The 24,487-nt window shown below is 49.9% G+C and overlaps 1 protein-coding gene across 1 annotated transcript; it reads right to left on the reverse strand.

Moving 5' to 3' along the window:
- Positions 1-798: 798 nt before the first annotated feature.
- GRIN2C (glutamate ionotropic receptor NMDA type subunit 2C) lies at positions 799-23,265 on the reverse strand. Its single transcript, XM_074260717.1, has 12 exons — positions 20,047-23,265; positions 18,009-18,607; positions 16,352-16,466; positions 15,519-15,739; positions 13,954-14,119; positions 13,046-13,199; positions 6,804-6,929; positions 5,314-5,543; positions 4,607-4,767; positions 4,019-4,206; positions 2,177-2,409; positions 799-2,029 (listed from the first exon to the last, which is right to left on the reverse strand). The coding sequence occupies exons 1-12, from the start codon at positions 20,596-20,598 to the stop codon at positions 872-874; spliced, it is 3,903 nt and encodes a 1,300-aa protein (XP_074116818.1). The 5' UTR covers positions 20,599-23,265; the 3' UTR covers positions 799-871.
- Positions 23,266-24,487: the final 1,222 nt, after the last annotated feature.

Consider the following 24,487-nt stretch of genomic DNA (forward strand, 5'->3'; position numbering starts at 1 on the left):
TCTCTCTCCTCCCTCTATCCAAGCTTTCCCTCACCATCCTTTTCTCTTCTCTTCCTCTCCCACCACTGTCACCAGTTGCCAGGGTCAACTAGAAAAAAAGTAAGGCAAGAGAATCAGACTCCATCAAGGTTCTCTTCAGCAAGAAGCCCCTCACCCACTAGGGGCACTTTTTCCTGCAAGGAGATAGCCGGGTACCTGGAACCACGGCCGGGCCACCCACCTGAGCTTGCTTTTGATGCCATGGGGATACACACGTCTTAGAGCAAGGAAAGGACTATATGATCGCTATCTCTGATACAGAAGGCAGGCAGGGGCCAGTCTTTCTCAAAACTGTGTTTAATAACCCAGAGTCTGATGGAGAAAAAACTTCTGGATGGGAGAGAAAACTCTTCCCGGATGCTCTCTCTGCCCCAGGCGCTCTCATCCCCAAGTCGGGTGGAGGAGCCAGCCCAGGCCCAACTGCCTAACGATGGGAAGCCCCGCTGGGTGCACCCAGGTGTCCCTGTGACTCTGACGCTCTCCCATTTCCACTCCCGGGGGCAGAGAATGGAAAGGTGGAAGACAAGAAGAAAGCTCCTCGCTGAGCCCTCCGCCAGGGTCAGAGCTCGGCAGTGACGGGGAGGGCCGCGGAAGACTCGGGTATGCGGTCTACGTCACACTACTCGGGCAGAGTCTGGGATGAGCGCTAGGCCGCCCCTCGAGAGCCTGCTAGCCCCCTGGCTGGGACAGACGCAGGAGAATCCATCCTGCCTCCCGCCCGCTCCCCAGCCCGGAGCTTCTCCAGCAGGACCGCCGGTTGTGGGAGGTGAGGGAACCCACCTCGTTCACACCTCAGATTCTAGGCTGGAGACTCTTCTCCAGCTGCAGGGCCCTAGGGGGCTGTGTGTTCTGCAGGCTGTAAGCCCCGCCTCCTTCGGCTCCCCCACCCCCCACTATCCCTGTAGCCGGCGCCCAGCCCCCCCAAAGTCCTGCCCCTGTGCTTCCGGGCTCCCCAGGTCTCGGTGACCCAGGGGACCTGGCTGGCACAGGATGGAGAGTGTGGACATAAAGACCCCCAGTAGAGCGGCAGAGGGGCGCAGGGATTGAGATGGTACTGTCTCTGCAGCACGTTGGGAGCCGCAGAAGGTGCTCCTTCCTGGCACGCCTCCCTGTAGGAGGGCAGCCGAAGGGACTGGGCCTGGGCCAAGCGCTTCCAGGCCACCCGGGCGTCCGTGCCAGAACGAGCGGGGCTCCCTCTAGCCTGAGCAGCCTGGGGAGGGCACAGGGCGGGCATCGAGGCCGCCGGAGGGGCCGGGCCGGGCCGGGAACAGTACTCGGCCATCGCCCTTGGCCAGGAGCCCTGGCGCAGGCAGTGCCCGCGGGACCAGGCCGCGCGCAGGAGAGCCTCCCGCCGAGCCAGCTGGTCGGGCCCCAGCAGAGGCAGGTCTTCGGGTTCGGAGGGCTCGGGGAAGAGTGGGAGGAAGGGGCGGCCCGTCCGGTCTGCCCAGAGTAAGGGTCCGTGGGTACAGGGAGCGGATGGGAACGGGCACTCGGGGGGCTGGCACCCCCCTGAGGCCGAGAACGGTCTGCCTCCGCCTCCTGCTCCCATCCGTCTGGGAGAGCCCTTGCCGGGACAGCCAGGTGCGGGGGGGATGTCGGGGAGGGGCAGGGGGGCTGAAGCAAGGACCTTCCGAACCACCAGGTCCCCCGTGCCAGCCTGGCCTTTGTGGCCTCCCCGGGGCCCCGGGGGCCACGCGTTGTGGGCCCGGGCGGCCCTGCCCGGCAGGCTCAGCGGCCCGCTCTGCAGCAGCAGGGGAGGGTTCCGAAGGGAGAAGGTGGGTGGCGGGGCCTCACAGCGGCTGCCCCAGCTCTCGATGGTCCGGGTGGCGCAGTCCAGGGAGCTCCCCACGCCCGCCGTATTCACCATTTTCTTTGCCGCCTGGAGCATCTTCAGCACATTGGCCTGGGCGGAGCCGGCTGTCAGGTCCGGGCTGGGGGCCCTGGCGGGGCTGCCGAGGCTCTGTACCCCGCTGAAGCAGCTGTAGATCCCCTGAGCCAGGATGGGGGAGAAGGGAGCCGTGGGCACCGGAGCCAAGGAGCCCCGCCTCTGCGCCCAGCCCGGGGGTCCCTGAGCCCTTCCCAGCAGCAGCATCTGCCAGCGCGGCCACGGGGGAGCCGGATCCCCCCAAGTACCTACCCTGCTAAAGGCCAGGAGGAAATCCAGCCTCGGGGTGTGGGGCACGGAGTGCCGGAGCTTCCAAAAGACCAGGTGCTCCCAGGCAAAGACGAGCAGGGCCAGCCCCATGGCCACCAGCAGCATGTAGAAGACGCCCGCCATGTTGTCGATGTCCAGCTTGCTGCTCATCACCTCGTTCTTCTCGTTCTGGCAGATCCCCGACAGCCACACGGTCTCCAGCTTTTGGGTCTCCCCTGGAGGGCAGATCAAAGCATCCTAACCTGCCTGCCCAGCCCACCGTGGCGGGGGAGGGGCGGAGCAGAGAACAGCAAGGAGGAATCGGGACCCCCGAGGCTGGGGCTAGAGATGTCCGGAGCACCCCGAGCCCCTAAAGCAGGCCTGATGCGTGGCTGCCCCCCGGCCAAAGGCAGCCCCCCTACTCTGGGAGAGCTCTAATTCTTAAGGTGTTCCTGATATCAAGACAAATTTTAAATTGTCTCTGCAGTTCCCACCTATTGATCTTGCCTTCTGGGGCTAAACACAACACATGTAATTCAACAGCTTGAAGGCCCTGCCTGCTAAAGTCCCGATAAACACCCCCAGGGAGGTTTAACCAGTCCTCCACTGTGGTAAGCTCACAGACCGTCCTTGCTGAGCCTGGGAAGGAGCTGGCCGCGGGGCCGCCTGCCACAGTCCTCTGCTGGCCTGAGCTCGAGTCCGAGGTGCAGCAGGGATGGAGCTGGCTACCAGAGTCTGCACCAATCCTGGCGCCCGGGGGGGGGGGGGGGGGGGGGGGGGCTTCAGGGGAGGGGCCCATGATGCTTCCTGAGGGGCCAGCCTCGCTCAGGCCAGAGACCAAGCGGCGTGCGGATGTGAGTGAGTGCACTTGTAGCCGGGGTGAGACGGAGAGACCAGTCCTCAAAAACAAACTCCCCGGCACTCTGTTGTTCAAGAAACAGGGTTTGTCACCCCAGAAATGCATTGTCTCATCATTTATAAGCAAACAGCGGGTGATTCCTCCAGGCTAGGAGGCAGCCTGGGACTTCCGGGGCAGCTTCCCCGGGCTCTGAAATGAAAGTTGCCACCTCTTCCTAGAGAGGCCAGCCATCGGCAGAGGGCAGAACCGGATGGAAGGGGGGCCTCCACATAGCTCGGAGCCCCCTTCTGAACCAGGCTCCCTCACCCCTTTACTCACACATTGTCTCTCGGAAATCTTAATCTTTCTTCTTGTGAAGGACCCTTTTGGCAACATAGGAAAGCCCTTGTCAGAATTTTCTAAATTATTCATAATTGAAGGAAATACTAAATTTCAGTTAGAGATTGATGAAAATAAAATTGTAAATTTTTTTTCCTATTCAAATTCACCGGACCCTGAAATCTATCCACAGACCTTGAATCCTCCCAAGAGTTTTAGAGGGTTTAGGGGTTAAGGACCCTCGCCCTATGTCTCTCCAGCTCCTTTCTTGTCTTCATCCTTCCCTCTTCACCTAGCCACCCTTCCCTGCTGCCATGGGCCCTAGACTCTCATGGCTTATGCTGTGAGGGTGCACACCGCAGCCACTAGCTCCATGACTCCCTTGAGCCTCTTCGGGTACCTCCAGACAAACTGCTTTCCCCATCACCCCAAAAAGGTTAGGAGCGCTTCTGTGTCTCCTCCCCCCCCCCCCCCCCCCCCCCCCCCCCCCCCCCCCGCCTTTGCAGCAGAGCCAGCATGACAGGGAGAGGGGCGGGATGGAGGTTGGAAAAGTTCTCTCAGCCGAAGGAGGAGAAGCCCGCTGCTAGCTGAGCACAGGCTTCTTAGCTGATGCCCACAAGGTGGCTGGGGGCCCCCAGCACAACCCACCGGCCCCCAGCACAACCCACCGTCCCCCAGGAACTGCAGGAGCGCCAGATCGATGGCCCGTTTCCAGCGGGAGTCCTTCTGCAAAGCGATGCCGTAGCCTGTGGTGGCAAAGACCTTGCCTGACCCAATGGTCACCAGCTTGCAGCCCTCATCCTTGCCCGCCATATAGTTGAGAACAGCAGCGTCGTAGATAAAGGCGTCCAGCTTCCTAGAGCAAGGCAGTGCCCTCGGTGCCAGAAATGGACACCAAAGGGGGGAGGGATCTCAGCCAGGTGGACGCTGGCTGGAGAATGTCAGGAAAGGAGCAGGCCCTGTATAAACAGGACGTGTTCCTTCCCTACCCCCACCCCGCAGTTCTTTCTTATATCCCAGGGAATAAATCTCTGCAACCCCCCTCCCGGGAGTCTCACAGGCAATTCAGGTGGGGATTCCTTGACCCTTCCCCATTGGGGTATCTCAAGAGACCAAAAAGGGGAAAGAACTAAGGCTCACTGAGTGGAAAACAGATCCCCCGGGATCTACTCCTAGGGAGCGGAGGGTCTGGTGCCCAGCTAGGGGAAAGAAGATGGGCTGAGGCTTGGAGGAGCCAGGAAGGTATGGTGACCTACCCCATCTTGAGGCTGGTGAGTGCATCCTCCACTGAGCGCTGATTAAACTTGACCATGTGACTGTGCATGTCTCGGTAGTTGCTCCGGATGTTTCGCTCTGTGCTGCCATTGGGCACCGTGCCAAAGCGGAACGGAGGGTACTGCTCCTGGGGCCGCTGAAACTTCAAGGGAAAAACCAGCAATCTATTCCCTGAAGACCCCCCCCAAAAGCTCTTGCCCACCAGCTGCAGCTCCCCTTTTTCTGCCATCCTCTTCCTCTATACTGCCTCCGGGGGAGGGTCAGAAACTGAGGCACACTGGCCAGATCCCACTGGCACAGCCCCTCTGCCCGTGCTCTATTGCCTACATATTTATATAACATATATAGATATACACATGTGTGTGTTATAAGTGTGTTATAACACATTTACATTAGATATTTAGATGGATGGATGGATGGATGGGTGGATAGATAGGTAGGTAGATGGGTAATGGATATAACATATATCTACATGCGGGTCAGGATGTCTCCCAGTGGCTGACCCCCTTGGCAATAAGCCTCCCTAAAATGGGAAGACAGCATGAGTTGGAGCTGGGGGATGGAGAGGCAGCTCAGCTCCCGATTCAGATTCCCAAACTGTTCCGCTCCCAGACTTTCTTGGCTTTTACCCTAATCCTATTTCCGCCCTTCACCCCACTTCCCCTCTGCCCTGCGTCAGGCCCCTCACCTTCTTGTCGCTGAGGCCGGACACGGTGTCAATGTACTGCTCCTGAATCATAAAGGCCGCCAGGTTGGCCGTGTAGCTGGCCAGGAAGATGACAGCAAAGAAGGCCCAGACAAGTACCATGATCTTGCTGGTAGTGCCCCGGGGGTTCTCAATGGGCACTGAATTGTTGAAGACCAAAGCCCACAGCAGCCAGACAGATTTGCCAATAGTGAAGGAGGGACCCCCAGTCTCTGGAGGGGAAAGGGTGAGAGGTATTCCCTATACACATTCCCTTTTCTCAAATACTGCTATCACTCCCAACCTTCCCATATCTAATTGTTAGCTAAGTAATTATTGTAATAGAGGTAGAGTACCCACAAGCCCTCTAGGGCAATAAAGAGATTTCCTAAGAATGAGTTTACTCTAATTAACAGAAATAAAAGAATTAATTCAAAATTGGCTTAGAGTGTTTTCACAGGCAAAGAAGCATTCTCATGGGTGAGGTAGGAAGGAGGGGAGAGGGGAGAGGAGAGATGGCAGGAGAGAATAAAGGAACCTCCAGACTAGAGGCAGGATGGGCCATGTCAAGCAGGGAAAGTCTAAGGAAATATTGAAAGCCAAGCACATCCTACCCTAAGGCTAGGTATCAAATAGTATAATCATCTTGTTTTAGGGTAGTCTGAATCTGCATCTTCCCTCTTCCCTACTGATAGGGATATGACCTACTAGGTAAGGAAACTGCCTCCATTAGTGCTCTTTGCTATAGTAAGGGGGAAGGAAATAGGAGAGGGAGAGTCAGAGAAGAGGAGGAAGAGGAAAAGGAGAAAGAAAAGGAAGAGGAGGAGGAAAAGAAAAAAAAGGAGGAGGAAGTAAGGGAGGAGGAGAAAGAAGAAAAGGAGGAGGATGAGAAGAGAAGAAAAAGGAAAAAGAGGAGGAAGTAGAGGAAGAGAAGGAAGAGAATGAGGAAGAGGAAGTAGAGGAGGAGGAGAAAAAGGAAGAGAAAGGGAGGAAGAGGAGGAGGAAATAAGGAAAAGAAGGAGGAAGAAGAGGAGACAGGGGTGATAAGGAGGCTAGGTGCCAGGAGGAAGAGGAAAAGAAGGAAGAGAAACAAGAGGATGAAGAGCAGGAAGAAGAGGAGGTTAAGAGCTTTCACTGAGTGATTTGCCCAGCTTCACACAGTCTGCTCCCGAGGCAAGGCTTGATCTCTGATCTGACAGAAGCAGGTCTCACTTCCCATCCCAGCACCTGCCTCTTTCCCTAAGTCCTGGGAATATAATGTTGTGGTCCGGAGAGCAGAGCAGCAGACCCAGTTCAAGGAATCAGTTCCATAGCTGAAAATTAGGTTAAGTATAGAGACCCTATGTCTCTGAACTCAGAGAATGAAGAAATTCAGGCGACTTGGTGCCTGGAGATGCAGTCAGTGATAGAGAAAGTTTCAAAAAATAATGAAAGGCGGTCCTCCTGACCCTTCTCACCCTCTACCTGGCCTGCCCTTGCTGGGGATCACTCACTCTTGCCGCTGGTGAGGTTCTGGTTGTAACTGACTGGGCTGAAGTACTCGAACATGAAGACAGTGATGGCCACCACAGTGAGACACATGACAAACATCATGACCCACACGGCTGGGCTGTAGGGCTCTGAAAGGGAGAAAGACAGGGCTCAGAAAGGGTCCTCAGAGCATCCCTAGGTCCGACCCCTCCCCCCAAACTCCCTGCCACTGCCGCCAGCCACACTCACCCTACACGCACTGGAGGGAGCAGGGCACTCCTGCCTTCCTCAGCAGCAACAAGACTGATCTGGGAGAAGCTGGGCCAGGCCAGAACCCCACCCCAACACCGGGAAGATTGCAGGGACCCCTCCAGCCTCTGAGGAAGGGCTGTGGGGGAGGCCCAGAATTCAGAGCCATCCAGAAGGATTTTCTCCACTTGCAGCCTTGGGGTAATGGTCCCCCTGGGCCTTCATACACTTTGATGCTCTCTCCAAGAATAGGTCCCTTCCCTTCTACCTTTAAATATCCAAATTGCCCAAATTTAAACACCACACATACATACACAAACCTGCATTTAACTTCACAGTGCCCAGAGCTACTGTCCTTTCCAGCAAAATTTTTCATAGCAAAATTTCTTGAAAGAGTAATCTATTCTCAGTTGCCTCCATTGATTTCTCAAACCCCTTGCTATTTGCCTTTGTCCAGGATCCCTACCTCTAACCAACTCAATCTGTCCTCTAATTCCAGTGACTTCCTAATCATCAGGTTAAAAAAAAGCCTTTCCCCATCCTCCTAAACCACTTTGTGACAAGTATCCCAGAGACATTGTTGCCAACCCTCTCACTCTTGACTCCCCTCTTTGCTACATGTGATCATCTTGGCTCTCCTCCTACCTCTCTGACTGCTCCTTCTGGCTCTGCTGGGAGGACAAACCTCCCTTCTTAGGATTTTCCTCCAGATACAACTCTGCAACTCAGGGAATCTCCAACTTTCAACCCTCTGATCATCTCTACCCTCACCCCACCTACAATAAGAAATTTAGGTTTTTCCATTCTCAAAGTATCAACTACCACCTCAAGGTTAGGCTGCATGGCATAGTGCATAGAGCACTGGTCTTAGAATCAAGAAGCCCTGGATTCAAATCCCACTTTAGAATTTATTATCTGAGTGATCCTGAGTCATTTATACTCTCTGTGCCTCAGTTTCCTAATCTGTAAAATCCAGGGGTTGGACTCCAAAGACCTCTCTAATTCACATTTTAAGTTCTAATCTCTTTTGGATATTTCCAAATACCTTGAATATCTTCTAGATATTTTCATTTATCATAAAATTAGAGATTTAGAATGGGAAAATATCTTAGAGATTACTAATTTTACAGATCAGAAAAATGAGGCTTGGGTGACAAAGGCCACTTGGGTAATAGAAGTGGTGAGACAAGATTTGAGCTCAAGTTCTCTGACTTCAGATCCAGAGATCACTTCAAACTCTCAATCTGCCGCACTGCAGTCTGTCCAGAAAGTATAGTCCCCACCCCACAGCCCGACTCCTCCGCACCTTGATAGACAATTTCATTATTATGAACAAAAGCCATCAGCCAGTGACCAGTCTCTTGTGGATCAGTGTCTGCAAACTTAGTCTAGTCCTTGAATAATAGATGCAAACAGTTCTTCACCAGACCTGAGCTGGAAGCCTTTTCACCTCAGAAGTACCTACCAGAGCTCGTCTTCTCCTGGCATATCCTTCAGAGAATCACCATGTCAATCCAATCCAACCCAACAAGTATTTATTAAGTGCCTGCTGTGTGCAATTAAACAGTCATTGGTAACCTTGGAGAGGGCAGTTTCAGTTGAATGGTTGAGGTCTAAAGTTATATTGCAAGGGGCTGAGCTAAGAAATTAGAGACAATATCTAAAGGAAACTTTTTTATAGGAGTTTGCTAGGGAAAGGAAGGAAAAACATAAAATAATAAGATCAGGGAGAAGTCAGATCAAACAAAGGTTTCTTAAAGAATGGGGTGATCTAGGCAGGTTTTTAGGCAGTAGAGAAGTCCTTCCTGGCCTTGAAGATCTCATGGTCTAATCAGGGAGACAATAAAATAAACATAATTAGGAGTAAGAGTTGGGGGCAGGGAGATTAGGTACTTAAACTGAGCTTTGAAGGAAACCAATGGTTCTAAGAGGCAGAGGTAAGGAGGGAGCCAGCCAGTGCAAAGGTCTGGTCATGAAAGATGAGGGCCATGTATGGGGAGAGTGAGAAAGGCAGGTAGGGGAACAGTGTTCAATAAGGTTGAAAGGGTAGGATAAGGTCAATTTGTGAAGAACTTTAAATGCCAGAGGAGTCTATATTTAATCATAAAGATAATAGGGAGCTATTGTAATTTATTGGGGTATATTTATGGTCACTTTAGTAAAGTGCTTTAGTAAAATCTCTTTGGTAATTATGTAGAAGAGATGGAAGTAGAGACACTTGAAACAAGGAAATCAATTAGAAATCTGTTGAAATAGCCTTTATGCAAAGTGAAAAAGGTCCAAACTTGGGCAGTGGCTGTTGGAGTAGAGAGAAGGAGGTGGAATTGTTAAGATTTGGCAACTGATTGGATATATCTGAGGCAGCTTAGTGACCAAGTGCTGGACCTGGAATTAAGAAGATCTGAGTTCAAATCTTGCCTTAAACATTTGCTAGCTGGGTGAACCTGGAAGAGTCTGCTTCAGTTTTCTCATCTGCAAAATGGAGATAAGAATAGCAACAACTTTCCAGGACTCTAAAATGAGATGCAATCTTAAAAGGTAGTCTACATAAATGATAGTTAATGTAGTGTGAGGCTGAGGGTGGGTGAGGGTGAGGAGTTGAAAATGAAATTAAGATCGGAAACCTGAGAGACTAAAAGTAGTATCGTCAACAGAAATAGGGAAGTGTGGAAGACTTGGGAGTTTAGGAGGAAAGATAATGAATTTTATTTTTGACATGTTGAGTTGATATGACCAAAAAGCAGCTGTTCAAATCATTGTTCAGGAGATAGATTAGGACTAGATTTATAAGTCTGAGCCTCCTTGGCATAGATAGAACCTAAGAGCACCAAGAGAGAAGGCATTATAACAGAGACATGGGGTATACTGAGAGTTAAGGGTCCTGGCATGGTTAACAACACAGCAGAGGAAACAGGAAGTCTTGTTCAGTATGGCACCAGAAGTTAATGAGAAGTTGCCAAAAGGCATATTTAATCCAGAAGCCTGACTTGGTTTCCTCCTCAAGAAAAACTCCCCAACAATTGAGCTGCTCAAAAGTGAAAGCTTTAGCAGAAGTCTGTTGGATTATAGTGGAAATTCCTTTCAGAAATGGGTGGCACTAAATGGCCACTGAGGACCAGGGGTCTTTGTCATCACCTTCCAAAGTACTGAGCCCTCAATCAAAGTTTAATAAATGGTGGCTAAAGCAATGACTGTGGACTGAATGAATGAAGCTATTGTTGTTCTATTCAACCAACCTAACAAGCATTTATTGGATATATCCTGTGAACAGAGCACTGCAAAAATCAATGACAATAATCACATTTTTATAGAACTTTTAAACTTATAAGATACTTTTCTTACAACAACCTTGTGAAGTAGGCGCAGCAAGCCTTCCTCATCCCATTTGATAGGTAAGGAAACTGAAGCACAGAGAACTATAAATATATCCGTGATAGTAAGTGTTAAGGACTAAGGTTTGAGCTCATCAGGGTTTGTTTGGTTTTTCCACTACAAGCTGCCCTCGAGTTTAGTCCAATATCAGGACATCACACAAACACCTATATAGGTATATAGCTAGTTAGAGTACATAATAAATGTACTAGATGTACTACCAAAACAAATGTTATAGGGAGTGAGTAGGAAAAACACATTACTAACCTAAGAGGAACAAAGAAGGCTTTTTATGAGGGAAGTAGATTTGGAATTGAACTTTAAGGATGGGTAGGAGTGCATTAGGTCAAGAGAGGGAGGAGGGATGTTCCAGACAAACAAAGCATGAACGAAAGTGTGGAGAAAGGCAAACACAAGGTGATCTGGAAACAGAAATCAATTCAATTTGGCTAGATTGTCAAGCTCAGGAGGGGAGAGAAGATTGGAAAGTTGGGGTGGTGCCAGACTGCGGAGGGATGAGGTGAAGGATACCAGCCTGAGGAATCTGAACATAACTGAGCAAGTAGTGAGGAGTCATTGAGAAGTTTGGAGCAAAAGAGTGATGCAGTCAGATTTACTCGTAAAGGGGGACTGCCCTTAAAGCACTCAACATGCTCCGCCTGGTAACAACGCATGGGAAAGGTAAGTGGGCTTGCTTCCAGGAATGGATATTAAAGGATATTCAGAATATTCAAAGATGTCTTGTTTCCTGTTAGTCTGCCTAATAGATCTGACTATAAATGCGGACTGAAAGGTCTGATGGAGACTGAGCTCTCTCCCATGGTGATCAGTATTGCAAGAACTTCCACAAAACCTCCCAGTGGGGAGAGCAGCAGCGGGTTGGACACTGTGGAAGCTTATCTCCCTGCCAGGCCACCATGTGCTGCAAGCACATGCCATCTCTGTTTCTGCCAACTCAGCGGGGTCTCTCCTCTCCCAGTCTCAGGTGAATGAGTCTCAGGAATCAAACGGACCTTTGGAAGGCCGATAGAGCCACCAGAGGACCAGCTGCTGGAGTCTGTGTCTGAGGCAGTCAGCAAGCCAGGGCCCTGATGAGGAGCCACTTCTTGGAACATGTAAAAAAAAGTCCGGTCGTCTCTAAGTTATCCTTCCAGACTGCTGTCTCAACTCACTCTCCCAGCCTAGACTCTCCTTCCAGATCACCGTCTAAACTCAATCTCCCAGTCAGACTCCTCTTTGCCCGACTGCCCTCCTCTTTTATCCTAGCAGAGATTGGGCTAGTGAGAACTCAACAGGGCTTGTGAGAACTCCTACAGCCAATGAACTTGCTCCTTTTAAAGGTGCAAACTCCTTTAAACATGTAAACTCTCCCCCAGAAGTCCAAACTCCTATCAAAGGCCTGAACCAAAGGTGTGAATTCTGAGCTAGAGAATTGTTTAGACAACCTGAGTTATCACCTTGTAATCCTAACAGGAACAGTCAGGTTATTCAGTGCGCTGTAGTTATAGGAAGAGCCCTCTAACATACATTCTAGGGAACAAGCTCACCTACCCTCCACGCAGGTGGTACAGCAGGATGCACCTGCTCTAAGAATTGCAGCAGAAGGAGGGGAGAAAAGAATTCAGAAATCTATAAGGGGCCACTGACAGGGAGGCCTTCCCATGACTCAGAGCATGCACAGGTGTCCTGACTGTTTTCAGACCTGGCCAGTCTCCTGTAACATTTGCATAAGCGGTGTGGTCTCTCCATGACATGAAGGATGCACTGGAGCAGGGAGAGAGGCTCCTCAGTCTCTTGGGCAGAGAAGCTATTTCCAAAAGGTTTGATAACTTGAGTATGCTGGATGCTTGAGATAGACTTTGCCCTCTTTATAATTTTTCCTGATCTACCTGGGGAGACAGCAGTATCCTCCTGATCAGAAACTCGACTGCCTGATGGCAGGGAGAGGTTCTGTCCACTCTGTGCTGTTTGACCCCAGTAGACAAGATTTAAAAGGCCTCCGGAAGCCATGGAAAGAAGGGACCTCAAGGACCTAGTTGGGCCCTGACCTGCTCTGAGATGGGTGTTCAGCCCTGGGAATAGGGGAGGAGGAAATGAACCTGAGCAGTTGAGAAAAGGGCCCAATCTCCCCCTACCATCACCATCACTCAGAGACAGTAAAGTTACACAATAACAGAGCCAGGAAGGACCTCAAAGATCCTCTACTCCAAGGGTTACTATTCTTTTTTGTGGCAGTCTGGGGAAGATTATGGACCCATTCCCAGGGGAAAAAAAGTTTTTGACTAATTTAGGGAAATACTAAATTTTGTTAGAGATTAGTTAAAATAAAGATATGAGTTGGTTTTTTTTCCATCCAACTTTACAGATCCCTGAAATGTATTTATGGACTCCCATGCTAAGAACTCTTGCATCTAGCCCAACTCCCTAATTTTACAGATGAGAAATCAGGATCCAGAGAATTAAGATGACTTTAGGCAAATACAAGTATCAAGATCAGAACGCAAGCTCTGGTTCCAACTCCAGTGTTCTTAATCCCATGCCATGATGAGGATCATCAGCTGGACCATGTCCCTCCCCAGCTCTAATCCCACCCTGAGCACCCAAATGGCAGCCCTGATTCCCTCCCTCCCCACTCCTAGCTCACCCAGGAAGGCAGAGGGCGAGACGGTGCCATTGCTCCGGGCCACCATGACGCTGATGCCCGTCTCCACGAAGGGCACGGAGAAGTCAACAATCTCCGAGCGCTCCTCGTTGATGGTCAGGGAGCCGATGGCCATGTCTGCCCGCTTGTAGTACACCTGGGAGAGGGGAGTGGTGAAGGGAAGGATCCAGGCACCCAATGCTTGCCCTCACAGACCCAGCTCACCTCACTTGTATCCTCATCCCCATCCCAACAGTTTGTCTAAAGCGTTCCCTCAAAAAATCTCCAATAAAATGAGGAGCAAGCTAGGAAGAAATCACAATGACACACAAGAGATCTGCTGCCCAGCCCAGCCTCCGCCACTCAGGCTCCATCCCTGGCCCTGGAAAACAGGATTCAAATGGCCTCCAAAGTCATGGGAAGAAGGGGCCTAGAGGGTCTGGAAGGGCCTTTGAATTACTAAGAGGCAATAAGAATTAATAACAATAACATACATAGATAGTGCCCACTGTGTGCCAGATATAATGCCAGCCATATATTGCATTTAACTCACAGGTTAAATGGTAGGTAGGTACTGGGAGGTACCTGGGAGATAGGTACTGTTATTCACCCCATTTTACAGCTGAGGAAACAGAGGCAAACAAAGGTTACACGATTTGCCCAGAGTCACAGAGCTAATCTGAGGCTGGGTTATAAGGAGTTGACAATGGTTTTGAGCTGAGAAAAGATATGGGCAGGTCTATGCATCTGAAGAATATGGACTAGAGGAAGGAAAAGTATCCACAAAACTTCTTTTTATATATACATAGTAAGCATTCAATAAGAAGAACCATGAAGTTGAAGTAAGCTGATTGTGCCAGGGCCGTGCCAGGGGACCCTACATCAAGGGCTACAGTTAAGGCCTTACCTACCTCACCGATCATGCCGTTCCAGATGCCCCGCACCTTCTTGCCATGTTTGCCATTGGTCACCAGGTACAGGTCATAGGAGAACTTGACCCCTTTGGCCAACTTCTTCAGGATGTCGATGCAAAAGCCCTTGCAACACAGTTTGGTGTAGGAGTCCCCAGGGCCATCACTGCTGCCATCGCCCAGCAGACCCAGCCAGAAGGTCAGCTCCATTTTCTGAGTCAGGCCCTTCTCCCCCACTCCCCACCAGCCCTGCTACCCAGCAATTATCCCAGCAATTTAGCTCAGAAAACCTCGTGAGCACGTGCACGTGCACACACACACACACACACACACACAGGCACACACACTCTCTCACTCCCTCTTCTCCTCTCTCCCTTTCCCCCTCCTCCTCTCCCCCTCTCTCCCCCTCTCCCCTTCTCCCCCTTTCCCTTTCCCCCTCTCCCCCTCTCCCCCCTCCCTCTCTTCTCTGTCTTTGTCTCTGTGTATCTCTCTCTCTCTCTCTCTCTCTCTCTCTCTCTCTCTCTCTCTCTCTCTCTCTCTCTCTCTCTCTCTCTCTCTCTCACACACACACACACACACACACACACACACACACACACACACACACCCTTCCCGTAGGGAAGAAGCATGTAGTGCAGGAGGTTGGGTCATCCCTCCATCTCCACAGAGCCTATGTTTTTGTACTTTGTTCTCAAACTATGCAAGTGAATTGGATCTAAGTCAAGAAGAATTGTCTGTCAAATTCCTTCCTGAGGATGTGGATCCCTCTGTTTTCATTTTCTCTGGGATAGATGTAACAGGCAGGGCCAAAGTTCTACTAGGAGGTCACTGTCAAACTCTTAAATAAGGTCTGGTCTTTCTTTGAAATTATCCTCATGAATCCATACCTTTCTTCTGAACCAACCTCCCCGTTTAAGGTGCCTCTGGACCCCAAGGAAAGGGATAAATACAAGAGTCGGGGGGAAGGCCTGAGAGACACAGGAAGAAATGATATCCTCTCACAGGCTCAGGTATAAACAGCCCTGCCAGTGTGAGGGTAGGGGAGCTTGTTTCAGGGAACACTGGGGAGAAGGGAGGATAGAGAAGGGAAAAGACCACCTCCATCCCTAATCTTGACCTTCTAGTGACTTCACACTTCTCTTCTGATCAGAATCATAAGTTTTATGATTCTTATTTATGATTTAGAATGCTAAAACAGGAAGGTCTTTAGAGGTCATGTAGTTCCCATGATTCTCCTCCCCCTCAATCTCATTTTATAGATGTGATTTGTTCAAGGTCATTCAATGAGTTAAGAGAGCCAAGTCAGCAGTAGAATTTTGGCCTCCATCCTTGTTGTCTTAGTGGTCATCCCGGTGTACCTGGGTAGGTCCATCTAACTAGAAGAAGGCCATACAGTGCTGTGCTCCCCAAAGTAGTATGAAGCATGCAGTTTGAGCATTTGGGTTCACCCTAGCTTGGTCTTTTGAAAACTCTGGGTGGAGGGCTCCATGGCCCTCTGGGAGAAAGGGAGAATCCCCTCCCTGCCCATGAGCACACCCCTGACACACACATACACCCCCACGGACCTGGCAAACCTGTCAGTGCGGTTGTTCTGTTTTCGGCAGGGCACAGTGTTGGGAATGCATCCACCTGTACTAGAGTCAGGACTCTCCACAATGACAAAGGGTCGCTCCTCCAGGGTGGCCACCGTCAGGTGCCGGTTGTCCACCACTGGCTGCAGGTAGGCACCATACCTGGGCCACACGGGATACTTCATGTGAATGATGCCCTGCTCCCAGCGCCCTACCTATGACAGAGCAAGAATCAGGATGGAAGACTTCCTGCACCAGGCCCTGAAAGGTACTCGGGCCATTCTCCCAAGAGAAGGAGAAGGGAATTCCCCCAGGAGTTCAGACCACTGGGCTGGTGTCCCAGAGACAGGGCACACTTGGATTGTCCCCCTCTACATCAGCACAGACAGGATAAGTTCCCCCAGGGCCAAAGGAGCACACTCGATGGCTCCTAGTAGGACTTTGGCCCTGCCTGTTGCATCTTCCCCCAGATAAGATGAAAACAGAAAGACCCCCATGCTGAGGAAGTTGAAAGGGGATGTTTGTTCAGTTGAAGTCAAGCAGGGAGAGAAAGCTAAGCCTGGGAGGGGATTATGAGAAAGGCCTCAATTATGGCCTACTGAGGGTAATATGCAGAAATTCTAAATAGTTATGGGATATCTAAAAGGTAAGTGGAAGTTGAGAAAATTCTCAAAAGCTCCGAGGTACTAGAAAAGCAGAACTGAAGATAAGGCTAACCCCAAAGTTAGCTTAGTTCTATTAGGTCAAAGAAGCCAGAGGTTAGGGAAGGGGAAGGGGGCGTGGGGAGGAAGCCTGGAGGTCCCAGCCTCTCCCCTTGCCCTTCTCACCATCTCCCAGAGCCTATGCCGGTTGAGTGAGATCACCACCATGGTGGGCCGCACCAAGTACCCGCCAGCACTGAAGGAGAAATCTCGCTGCTCCCAGGTCACATTCAGCAGGTGCCTGGCAGGGGAAGGAAGGATCAGCTCCTAGGGTGAGCTTCTGCAGAAGCAGAAGTCCATTTATGCATTCTACCTCCTGATCTGCTGTGGTAGATCCTTTTTTGTGGGTGAAAGCCCCACCACTCCCTTTCCATTACAGGACCCCTTCTTGGGACTTCATCTCTTCTCTTTGCTTTTGAGCCTCCTCATCTCCCAGAACTTCTAGTGAACCTGGATTCCTGACTCAGGGTCCAAAAACCTCAGACTAGAATGGTGGACAAAGCCTATTAAAAGAAAATCTACGAGGAACTTGATTTATTAATTGTAGGCACCATGGGTAAGGCACTGTAGATACAAGGGAGGGGAGGGATGAAATAGTCCCTTGTAATCTGCTAAATGAAGAAAGTTTCTTGTTTAAATGTAAAATCCTACCTTTGGTTTCAAAAAATCTACTACAGAAGGGTAAAAGTTCGAGCAATGGTTAGAAAGAATCAGAAAAATCTTTTGAAAGAAAGGCAATCTAGCTTTAACTATTTCCTCTGCTGCAATATCAATAAATGGTCATAAAATCTGCTTGAAGTCCTCCATGGAGGTCTAACAGACTCCCTCATTCATTTGTGGACAGCTCTAATGGGAAGCTTCTCTGTGGCATGGAGTCACATCTTTCTTTCAGCAGCTTCCCTTCATCTCTCTTCTCTCGAAGGCCAAGGAGAGCAAATCTCACCTGTCTTCCACTTGATAGTCCTTTGAATACTTGAATACTTATAGTTTCTCTCTTTAAGGTTCAGCCTTTCCAGTTTCTGCTATTGATCTTCACATGGCACGGTCTCAAAGAGACATGAGCAGCTAGGTGTGACAGTGGATAGAGCGCCACACCTGGAGACCTGAGTTCAAATCTCACAAGTCACTTAATCCTATTGACCTCAGTTTCCTCATCTGTAAAATGGTCTGGAGAAGGACATGACAAACCACTCCAGTATTTTGGCCAAGAAAACCTCAAATGGGGTCATGAAAAGTCAGACAAGAGCCAAGGAAATGGCGGCCAAGGCTGGTGAGAGAACTAGACACGTGCCATATTGAGTTTGGAAGAACTCAGCGTGACTGGCCCAGGGGAAAAAGCACTCGAACAGGATAGGATCGCTCTCTTCGGGTATTTGAGGGGCTGATCACAAGAGTGATTAAGCTGGGTCTGGTGGGCCTCGGAATGGGACAGAAACATCAGACAAGTTTTGGCTTAATGTAAATTAGAAAGACTTCTTAACAATCTCACCTGCCTAAGAGAAGGCCCGCTCTCTAGATACCTTGAAGAGCAGACTAGATGACCTTCCAGCCTAGGCCCTGAGATGCTGACTCTAGGAGGGCCCACTGAGTCGGTTTTTGAAGGCGGGCCAGCTCACATGAATATTAGAGAGAGAGATTAGGGGGCTCAAAAGCAGAGTTCAGAAAAGTGGGGTGAGGAGCTGGAAAGATTCCTGAGCGGATGCAAAGGAGATGCAAACAGACATGCCCTGATTCTGAGACTTTCCTCGCTGGCCCTTCCCCACCCCTCCTTTGTGCCGCCCACCTGTAGAAGGCTTCTCCCGCAGGGCTGGTGGGCTCGGCGGGCGCGTAGCAGTCCCGCGCAGGCGCCGGCAGGTCTCCATGGTACCGCAGGTAGCCGTGGGCCCCCAGGGCCACGATGGCCACCCCATCGCGGACCTTCTGCCGCAGGCTGAGGCGCCAGCTCTCGGTCACCACGCTGATGAGGCCCACGGGGAAGACGGAGGGCGGCGCGTCGGTGCTGCCCAGAGCCAGGCTGGGTACCACCCACACGTAGCCCGGGCCCACCAGCCCTTCCTCCTCGGCCACCGCAAACAGGTACTCGGCCTCCTCCCGGGAGCAGTAGGCCACCAGCACCTGGGCGTCCAGCTGACGCAGCAGGCGCTGCACGCGGGAGCTGGGGCTGCCGGGGCTCAGCTCCAGCGTGAGGGTGTCCTGCAGCTCCCAGCCCAGGTAGCTGGCCTCCGTGAACGCGCGGATGCCCTCCAGGAAGACGGCGTAGCCCGGGTGGAAGCTGGTGATGACCGCAAAGGAGCTCCAGTCATACTCCTCTAACACCTTGAAGATCACCTGTATCTGCTGCTCAATGGACACGCCCAGCTGCAGGAAGGATGAGCCAGGCTCCTGCCGGGAGGAGAGCTGGAGCTGGGGCCGGGCTGAGACGCTCCGCTCCCAGAACCCTGGGCCACCCTTTTGCTAGCCTTGGGGTTAGAGGTGGGACTAGGAACTGTGTCACTTGGGACAGAAAGCGCTAAGAGGGGATAGCAGAGGGGCTCCCAGAACGGGTCCTTCCTGCCTTCTGTCTCTCCCTCACTCCTCCCACATCCAGCTAGTCTGGGACCCACAATTCTTCCTCTCAGAGTTTGTCTCCTCCGCGGGGACGCAGCCAGCCATGGACTACAGGGGTTACCACTGGACATCGGGAGATCTAGTTCTTCCGCCCCAGCCATGCACCAGTCAGGGTCTGTCTTTCCTTCCTGCCTCCTCACCCCACCTCCCCCTCCACTTCTCACAGCCTTCTCTAGTTTAGAAATAGCGGACAGACAGCATACTAATTAAAGCTAGGTCTCTTAGTGGAAAAAGATATTGAGGACATGCATTGATGGGAGATGTGGGGATATGTATTCAATGGAAAGGTTTGGGATAAAAGTTGTTTCCGAGGCTCAGCAAGGGATATGGGGCTAGTGCTGTGTGTATGAGAACCCAGAAGGTAGAAAGGGATGGTTACTTATCCAAATACAGTGAAGAAAGACATGGCAAATGTGATGAATGCAGAGAAGCACGGAAAGATCCACATAAATGGATGCAGAATGAAGTAGTTAAGAAAACCACATAAATGATAACAATGACAATGTAACGAAAGAACAGCCATATCCCCCCCCCCAAAAAAAAACGTAGAGAACATGCTAATTACCAGATGTTCTCTACATCCAAAAGTGAATGTTGGAAAATTATTTTTAAAAATACACAAACATGGCCCAAAAGAAGAGCTATGAGAGGGGAGGTTCACGGGTACCTCACATTACATGTTTTTCAGATATTTTTAAGTCATTGATTGGCTTTGCCAACTTTTTCTTTTTCTTTTTTTCTTTTTTTTTTTTTTGTCTTTAAAAATATCATCTGTTATATGGGATGGCTCAGGGAAAGAGGGACGCTAGGTGAAAAATGATAAATGATGACATCAAAACCCAAAATTCATTGATATTTAAAAAAAAATAAGAATATGGTGAAGTAAATTCAATTTGCCAGGACTGGTAACCTTCCTTATTCCTGCTTATGGAATGGAGAAGTCATTGGATCCTTGTTATCTTTGTCCAATCTCCGCCATCTGCCTTCCATTTGTCCTCCAAACCCTTCATTTTCCCCAACCCCAATTCCTTCTCCTCCAGATTTCTCCTCCTACTTTTAACATACAACTTCAGCTTCCCAGCTTCTGTTCCTGTGACTCCTGCCCAGCCCCAACCCACCCTAGATTTCTCAACCTGCTGCCCTTCTGAACTCCCCCCCATTTTATTCCCTACTGGAGTGTCTATATTATTGGCAAGCAAGGAATCCCAAGACACCTTTGGAGTAAGGACCACAGCCGAGCCTCCACTGATGCTGATGATGGGCACGTGGGTCTGGGAGGAGACGAAGTCAAGAATCTGCGCCACAGCCTCAGTACCCACGTTGTCCTCAAAGACTATGCCATGGACACGGGCAGAGCCCAGGAGCCCACAGAGCTGGGTGAGAAGGGTGCTGGGGTTGGTGTCATTGACCACCACAGTGATTGGCTGGATCTCCAGGGGCAGGTCCAGGAAGTTCTGGGGGGTGAGGCGGGCACGGGCCAGGGTCTGAGCCTGAGCCTGCAATGGGGGTGCTGAGCTGGCAAACACCACAGCTACTGTCACCACTTGTTTCCCCCGGCCAGGCCCCACCCCTGCCCAGGTGCCTAGGAGGGTGGTCAGCAGTAGGGCCAATCCCAAGACTCTACCCATGTCCACTGGAGAGATCCTGTAGAGATACAAAAACAGAGACAGAGACAGACAGAAGCAGAGAGAGATGGATGGACAAGCAGGAAAAGAAGCAGACACATCCAGAGAGACACACAAAGAATTAGAAAGAAAGAGACACATATTCAGAGAGAAAAAGAATCAGAAAGGCAGAGCCAAGAGGAGACAAGAGGAGAAAGACACAGAGAGGAGATAGAGTCAGAGACATTGAGGCAGAGACACAGGGGTATGGGGATAGAGACAGAGAGAGAGAAAGGAAGGAGGGAGAGAGGAAAAGACACACACCTCCAAAAGGGACAAGGAGAAAGGGGGTGGGGAAAAGATGGTGCAAAGACAGACAAGGAGACAAAATGTCAGGCATGGCTCCAGAGGAGATTCAGAACAACCAGTAGGTGCTGAAAGGAGAGAAATAAATCTAGGCGGGACTGCAAGAGCCACGGAACACCCGGAAAAGCCCCAGAACCCTTGACTCAGTGTGTGTCACCTAGCATGAGGTTTACCCATCGTTTATACACAGAATACTGATGTATTCCTTGTGAATATTAAAGGTCCTTTAATATCCTACCCAGTGCAGAAATCCATTCCAGGCTGACCATCCTAGATGCTCCTGTTTAAATACAGTAACAGCTCATGACCTCACCAGGTAGGTCTTTTATTTTTTGGATGGCTCTAACTCTTACTAAGGTGATACAATGTATAGAGCATCGGGCCTGGAATCAGGAAGGATCATCTTTTATAAGTTCAAATCTGGCCTCTGACACTTACTAGCTGTATGACTCTGGGCAAGTCATTTCCTCATCTGTAAAATGAGCTGGAAAGAAATGGAAAACTACTCTGATGTCTTGGCCAAGAAAATCCCAAAATGAGGTCATGAAGGACAGAACATAACTGAAATGATTCCATAATCAAAAAAAGGCCTTTTAGACAGTAGAAATCTATCCTTGGTTTTAAGTCTTCCCTACAGCACATATAGAATACACCTAGATGTGTTTCTATATAATCTCTCTTTATATAATGGAAATCATCTCTTGGTTCCCTTCAGCCAATGTGGTCACTGACATCTAAACTGTGAGGCATCTGTAATTATAGCTAGCCTTTCTATAAGGATGTCATCTCATTTGGTCTCCATTGTTGTTCCATTTTACAGATAAGGAAGCTGAAGTTGAAGCAGGTCGTGTGATTTACTAGAGCCACCTAGCTAGTAGGTGTCTAAGGGAATATTTAAACTTTAGACCTTTTGACTCTAAACCCAATATAATTACCAAATGTGCCACTTAGTTGCCTGTGAAGCCTATAAGGTAGTTTATAGGAGGATTCATGAAAGTCCTCAAGATTCTTATTTATTACTTATAATCTAATTTACTTAGTTTTGCCCTCAGTCTGATTTCTTTCAGACCTATGCCTCTGTCTGCTTAATTGAAATGAAATCTTTTGGAAGGACCAGGGAACAAGGAAACAAACCTAATCTAAGGGTGAATAAAGGAACAAAATGACAATTTTTGAGCCCCTAAAACTCTTAATTTAAATGGATCCCTAAATTGTAAACTATAGCTGCTCCCAGGCAAAATTCTGACGTAATCCAAGGTGATCTTGGCATTGCTAGTTAATAAAGCACTAGGCTTAAAGTCAGGAAGACAGAAATTCAAATTCTATCTCAGACACTGTGTGACCCTTAGCAAGTCACTTAATCTCTGTCTCAGTTTTCTCATTTGTAAAAAGGTTGGACTTTACTGGTCTTTCTAGCTCTAAATATGTGATTCTATAATCCTATGAACTTCACCAAACTATGCCCTGCTCAAAGTAAGGGTTTAATAAATGTTTATTCACAGACTGACCATTCTTAACTTCCCTTCATTGAACTCTCACTCTCTTAGCAACACTCTTACCCATACCTCAATTCCCTGAGCCTCTTATTCTTTCTAAAATCTTGTTTTCAGAAAAAGATTTGAAACTCAGTTACACTAAAGTGGAGCAAGTTTTATGTTTAAGTTTAAAGTTTTGTGCCTCCTGGAGTACTGGTATTTTAATTATAATCAAAATTTTAAACTGAAGGAATAATGGTCCCATTGATGGCTTCAAGCATCAATGTAAGCTGAGTAAGGGGAAAATTGCTTTGGGGAGCCTGGAAATTAATGGAAGGAACAGGCAGATCTCTTTCTCTTTGTCTCTTTTCTCTCCTCTCCCTCTCCCTCTCCTTCTCTCTCTCTGTCTCAGTCTCTATCTCTCTCTGTGTGTGTCTCTCTCTCCTCCCTTCTTCCCTCCCTCCCTCCTGATGCATTAGTAAGCGTTATGTTTCTCATATTAGCCAATCTCAAAAGGCTCTCCATTCTTCCTCTATTTTATTCTTCTCTTTTACTTTTATCCTCTATTCTCATCAAAAGAGCATAGATTTAGAGTCTAAAATCTTAAAGATCGCTTAGTCTGGTCTCCCCGACAACTTATGTATGAGGAAACTGAGGCTTAGGGTAGTTATTTAAAGGCCTAGCCTGGATCTAGACAGAGTAAAATGAATAAAGAATCAATATTCGAAATGTGTCGGACAGTTTCCCATGTTCATACCTTTGCTGCCTCCCCAATTATTCTATCACATTTTATGGATGCCCGGAGAAACGAATCAAGGACTGCGCTGTGGGGAGGAGAAATAGGAGGGAAACCCAGAAAAAAATGGGCAGAATCCAAAAGTCTCCACCACTTGCCCACCAGAAGGTGCTTTCCCCCTGAAGGTTCCTTTGGGCTGCCTCAGTACCACCCCCACCACCCAACCAGATGTTTCACAGCCAGTTCCCTCTTTCTCCCTTCCTCCCCTCGCTGCCAAATGTTCAGGAACCTTATCCTAGTGAAGTGGGCTTTCCCCTTAGGGGCTAACTCTTCTACGCATCTCCCCTCCCCCATCCCCAGCCGTCCTTGTCTCCCCTCTCCACCCACCCCCCAACCTCCAGCAGGTATCTTTGACACTCGGGCTGTGAAGTTCGGGGTATTTTTAGGCCGGTGATAAATAATTCATAGGGAGCGAGACTTCAAGTTGCTCCCACCCCCATGGGATGAAGGGGCCCAAGCGAGAAGGGCCACAGCCACCCGGAGACTCAAGGACAAGAGCGATGCTGCGGTGGCTTTGAGCCCCTCCTGGCGGTCAATCCGAGACCGCCCAAGCACTAGCGTCACTGCTACCTGCGGACTCGACCCTTTTCCCGGGTGTACACGCACAAAACACACACACACACGCACAACCCCTGTTCCCCGGTCCATCCCACTCCCAACGAAGTTGCTTCCCCAAACAAGGATCTCCAAGCGTACGCATCCATGCTTCTCTCCACTCCCGCGCCCGGCCACGGAAGATTAGATGTTTAAGAAGGAAACCCGGAGCCCAGCTCCCTGCCTGCCCCTAGCTCCCTTTCGTCTTGCTCTCGGCCTTCCCAGGTATTGAGTCCCAGATCCAAGCAAAAGGATGAGGGCTGGGAATCTAAGACCAGGACAAGTTTTGGCACCCGAGAGAACAAAGGTGGAGGTGCCGGGCCCCGATTGCCCTTTCTCCTTACTAGAACCCCACCTTTCATGACCATCAACCTAAGATGTAGAAACGGAGTATGAGGTGGAGTGTCTGAGAGTGAACCTTCTTGGCTGGCGCTTACTTTCGCCGCGAGAGACCCCAGTTCTCCCTTCTTTGCTTCGCTAATTGTCCTAAAACAGTTTAGCGCTTGGAGATGATAACGGCAACAGCCATAGTTCTCCGAGACTCCGCCTGGTTTGAGCTAGAGACTGAGTAGATCTCAATGCCACCCTCTGGGACTCTTGGAAGAATCTAGGAATGGGGGAGAGCCAGAAGGAAATAGAAGGTCCCACAGCTCCCAGCAGATACCCAACAGCCTTGTGCCCAGCACCAGCCAAGCACACTTTCCCCCCACTTTTTCCTTTTCTGTCCTAGAATACTTGAGTGTGAGGGTCGGTCTTTAGGATGCGGAGGGGAAATCTCACACCTCCACGCCGCCCCACCCCCCCACCCCACCCCCTAACC

This window comes from Sminthopsis crassicaudata, chromosome 4 (assembly GCF_048593235.1).
Source record: "Sminthopsis crassicaudata isolate SCR6 chromosome 4, ASM4859323v1, whole genome shotgun sequence".
Lineage (NCBI taxonomy): Eukaryota > Metazoa > Chordata > Mammalia > Dasyuromorphia > Dasyuridae > Sminthopsis > Sminthopsis crassicaudata.

Bases quoted from the DNA above. Each gene is read 5' to 3' on its own strand.
- GRIN2C (XM_074260717.1), bottom strand. From the start codon at position 20,598: ATGTGTCTCTTTCTTTCTAATTCTTTGTGTGTCTCTCTGGATGTGTCT. The intron at 15,740-16,351 runs GTGAGAAGGGCA...GCTCTGTCATAG, and splicing joins GGCATAGGCTCTGGGAGATG to GTAGGGCGCTGGGAGCAGGG. The intron at 14,120-15,518 runs GTCCGTGGGGGT...CGATGGCAGCAG, and splicing joins CGCACTGACAGGTTTGCCAG to TGATGGCCCTGGGGACTCCT.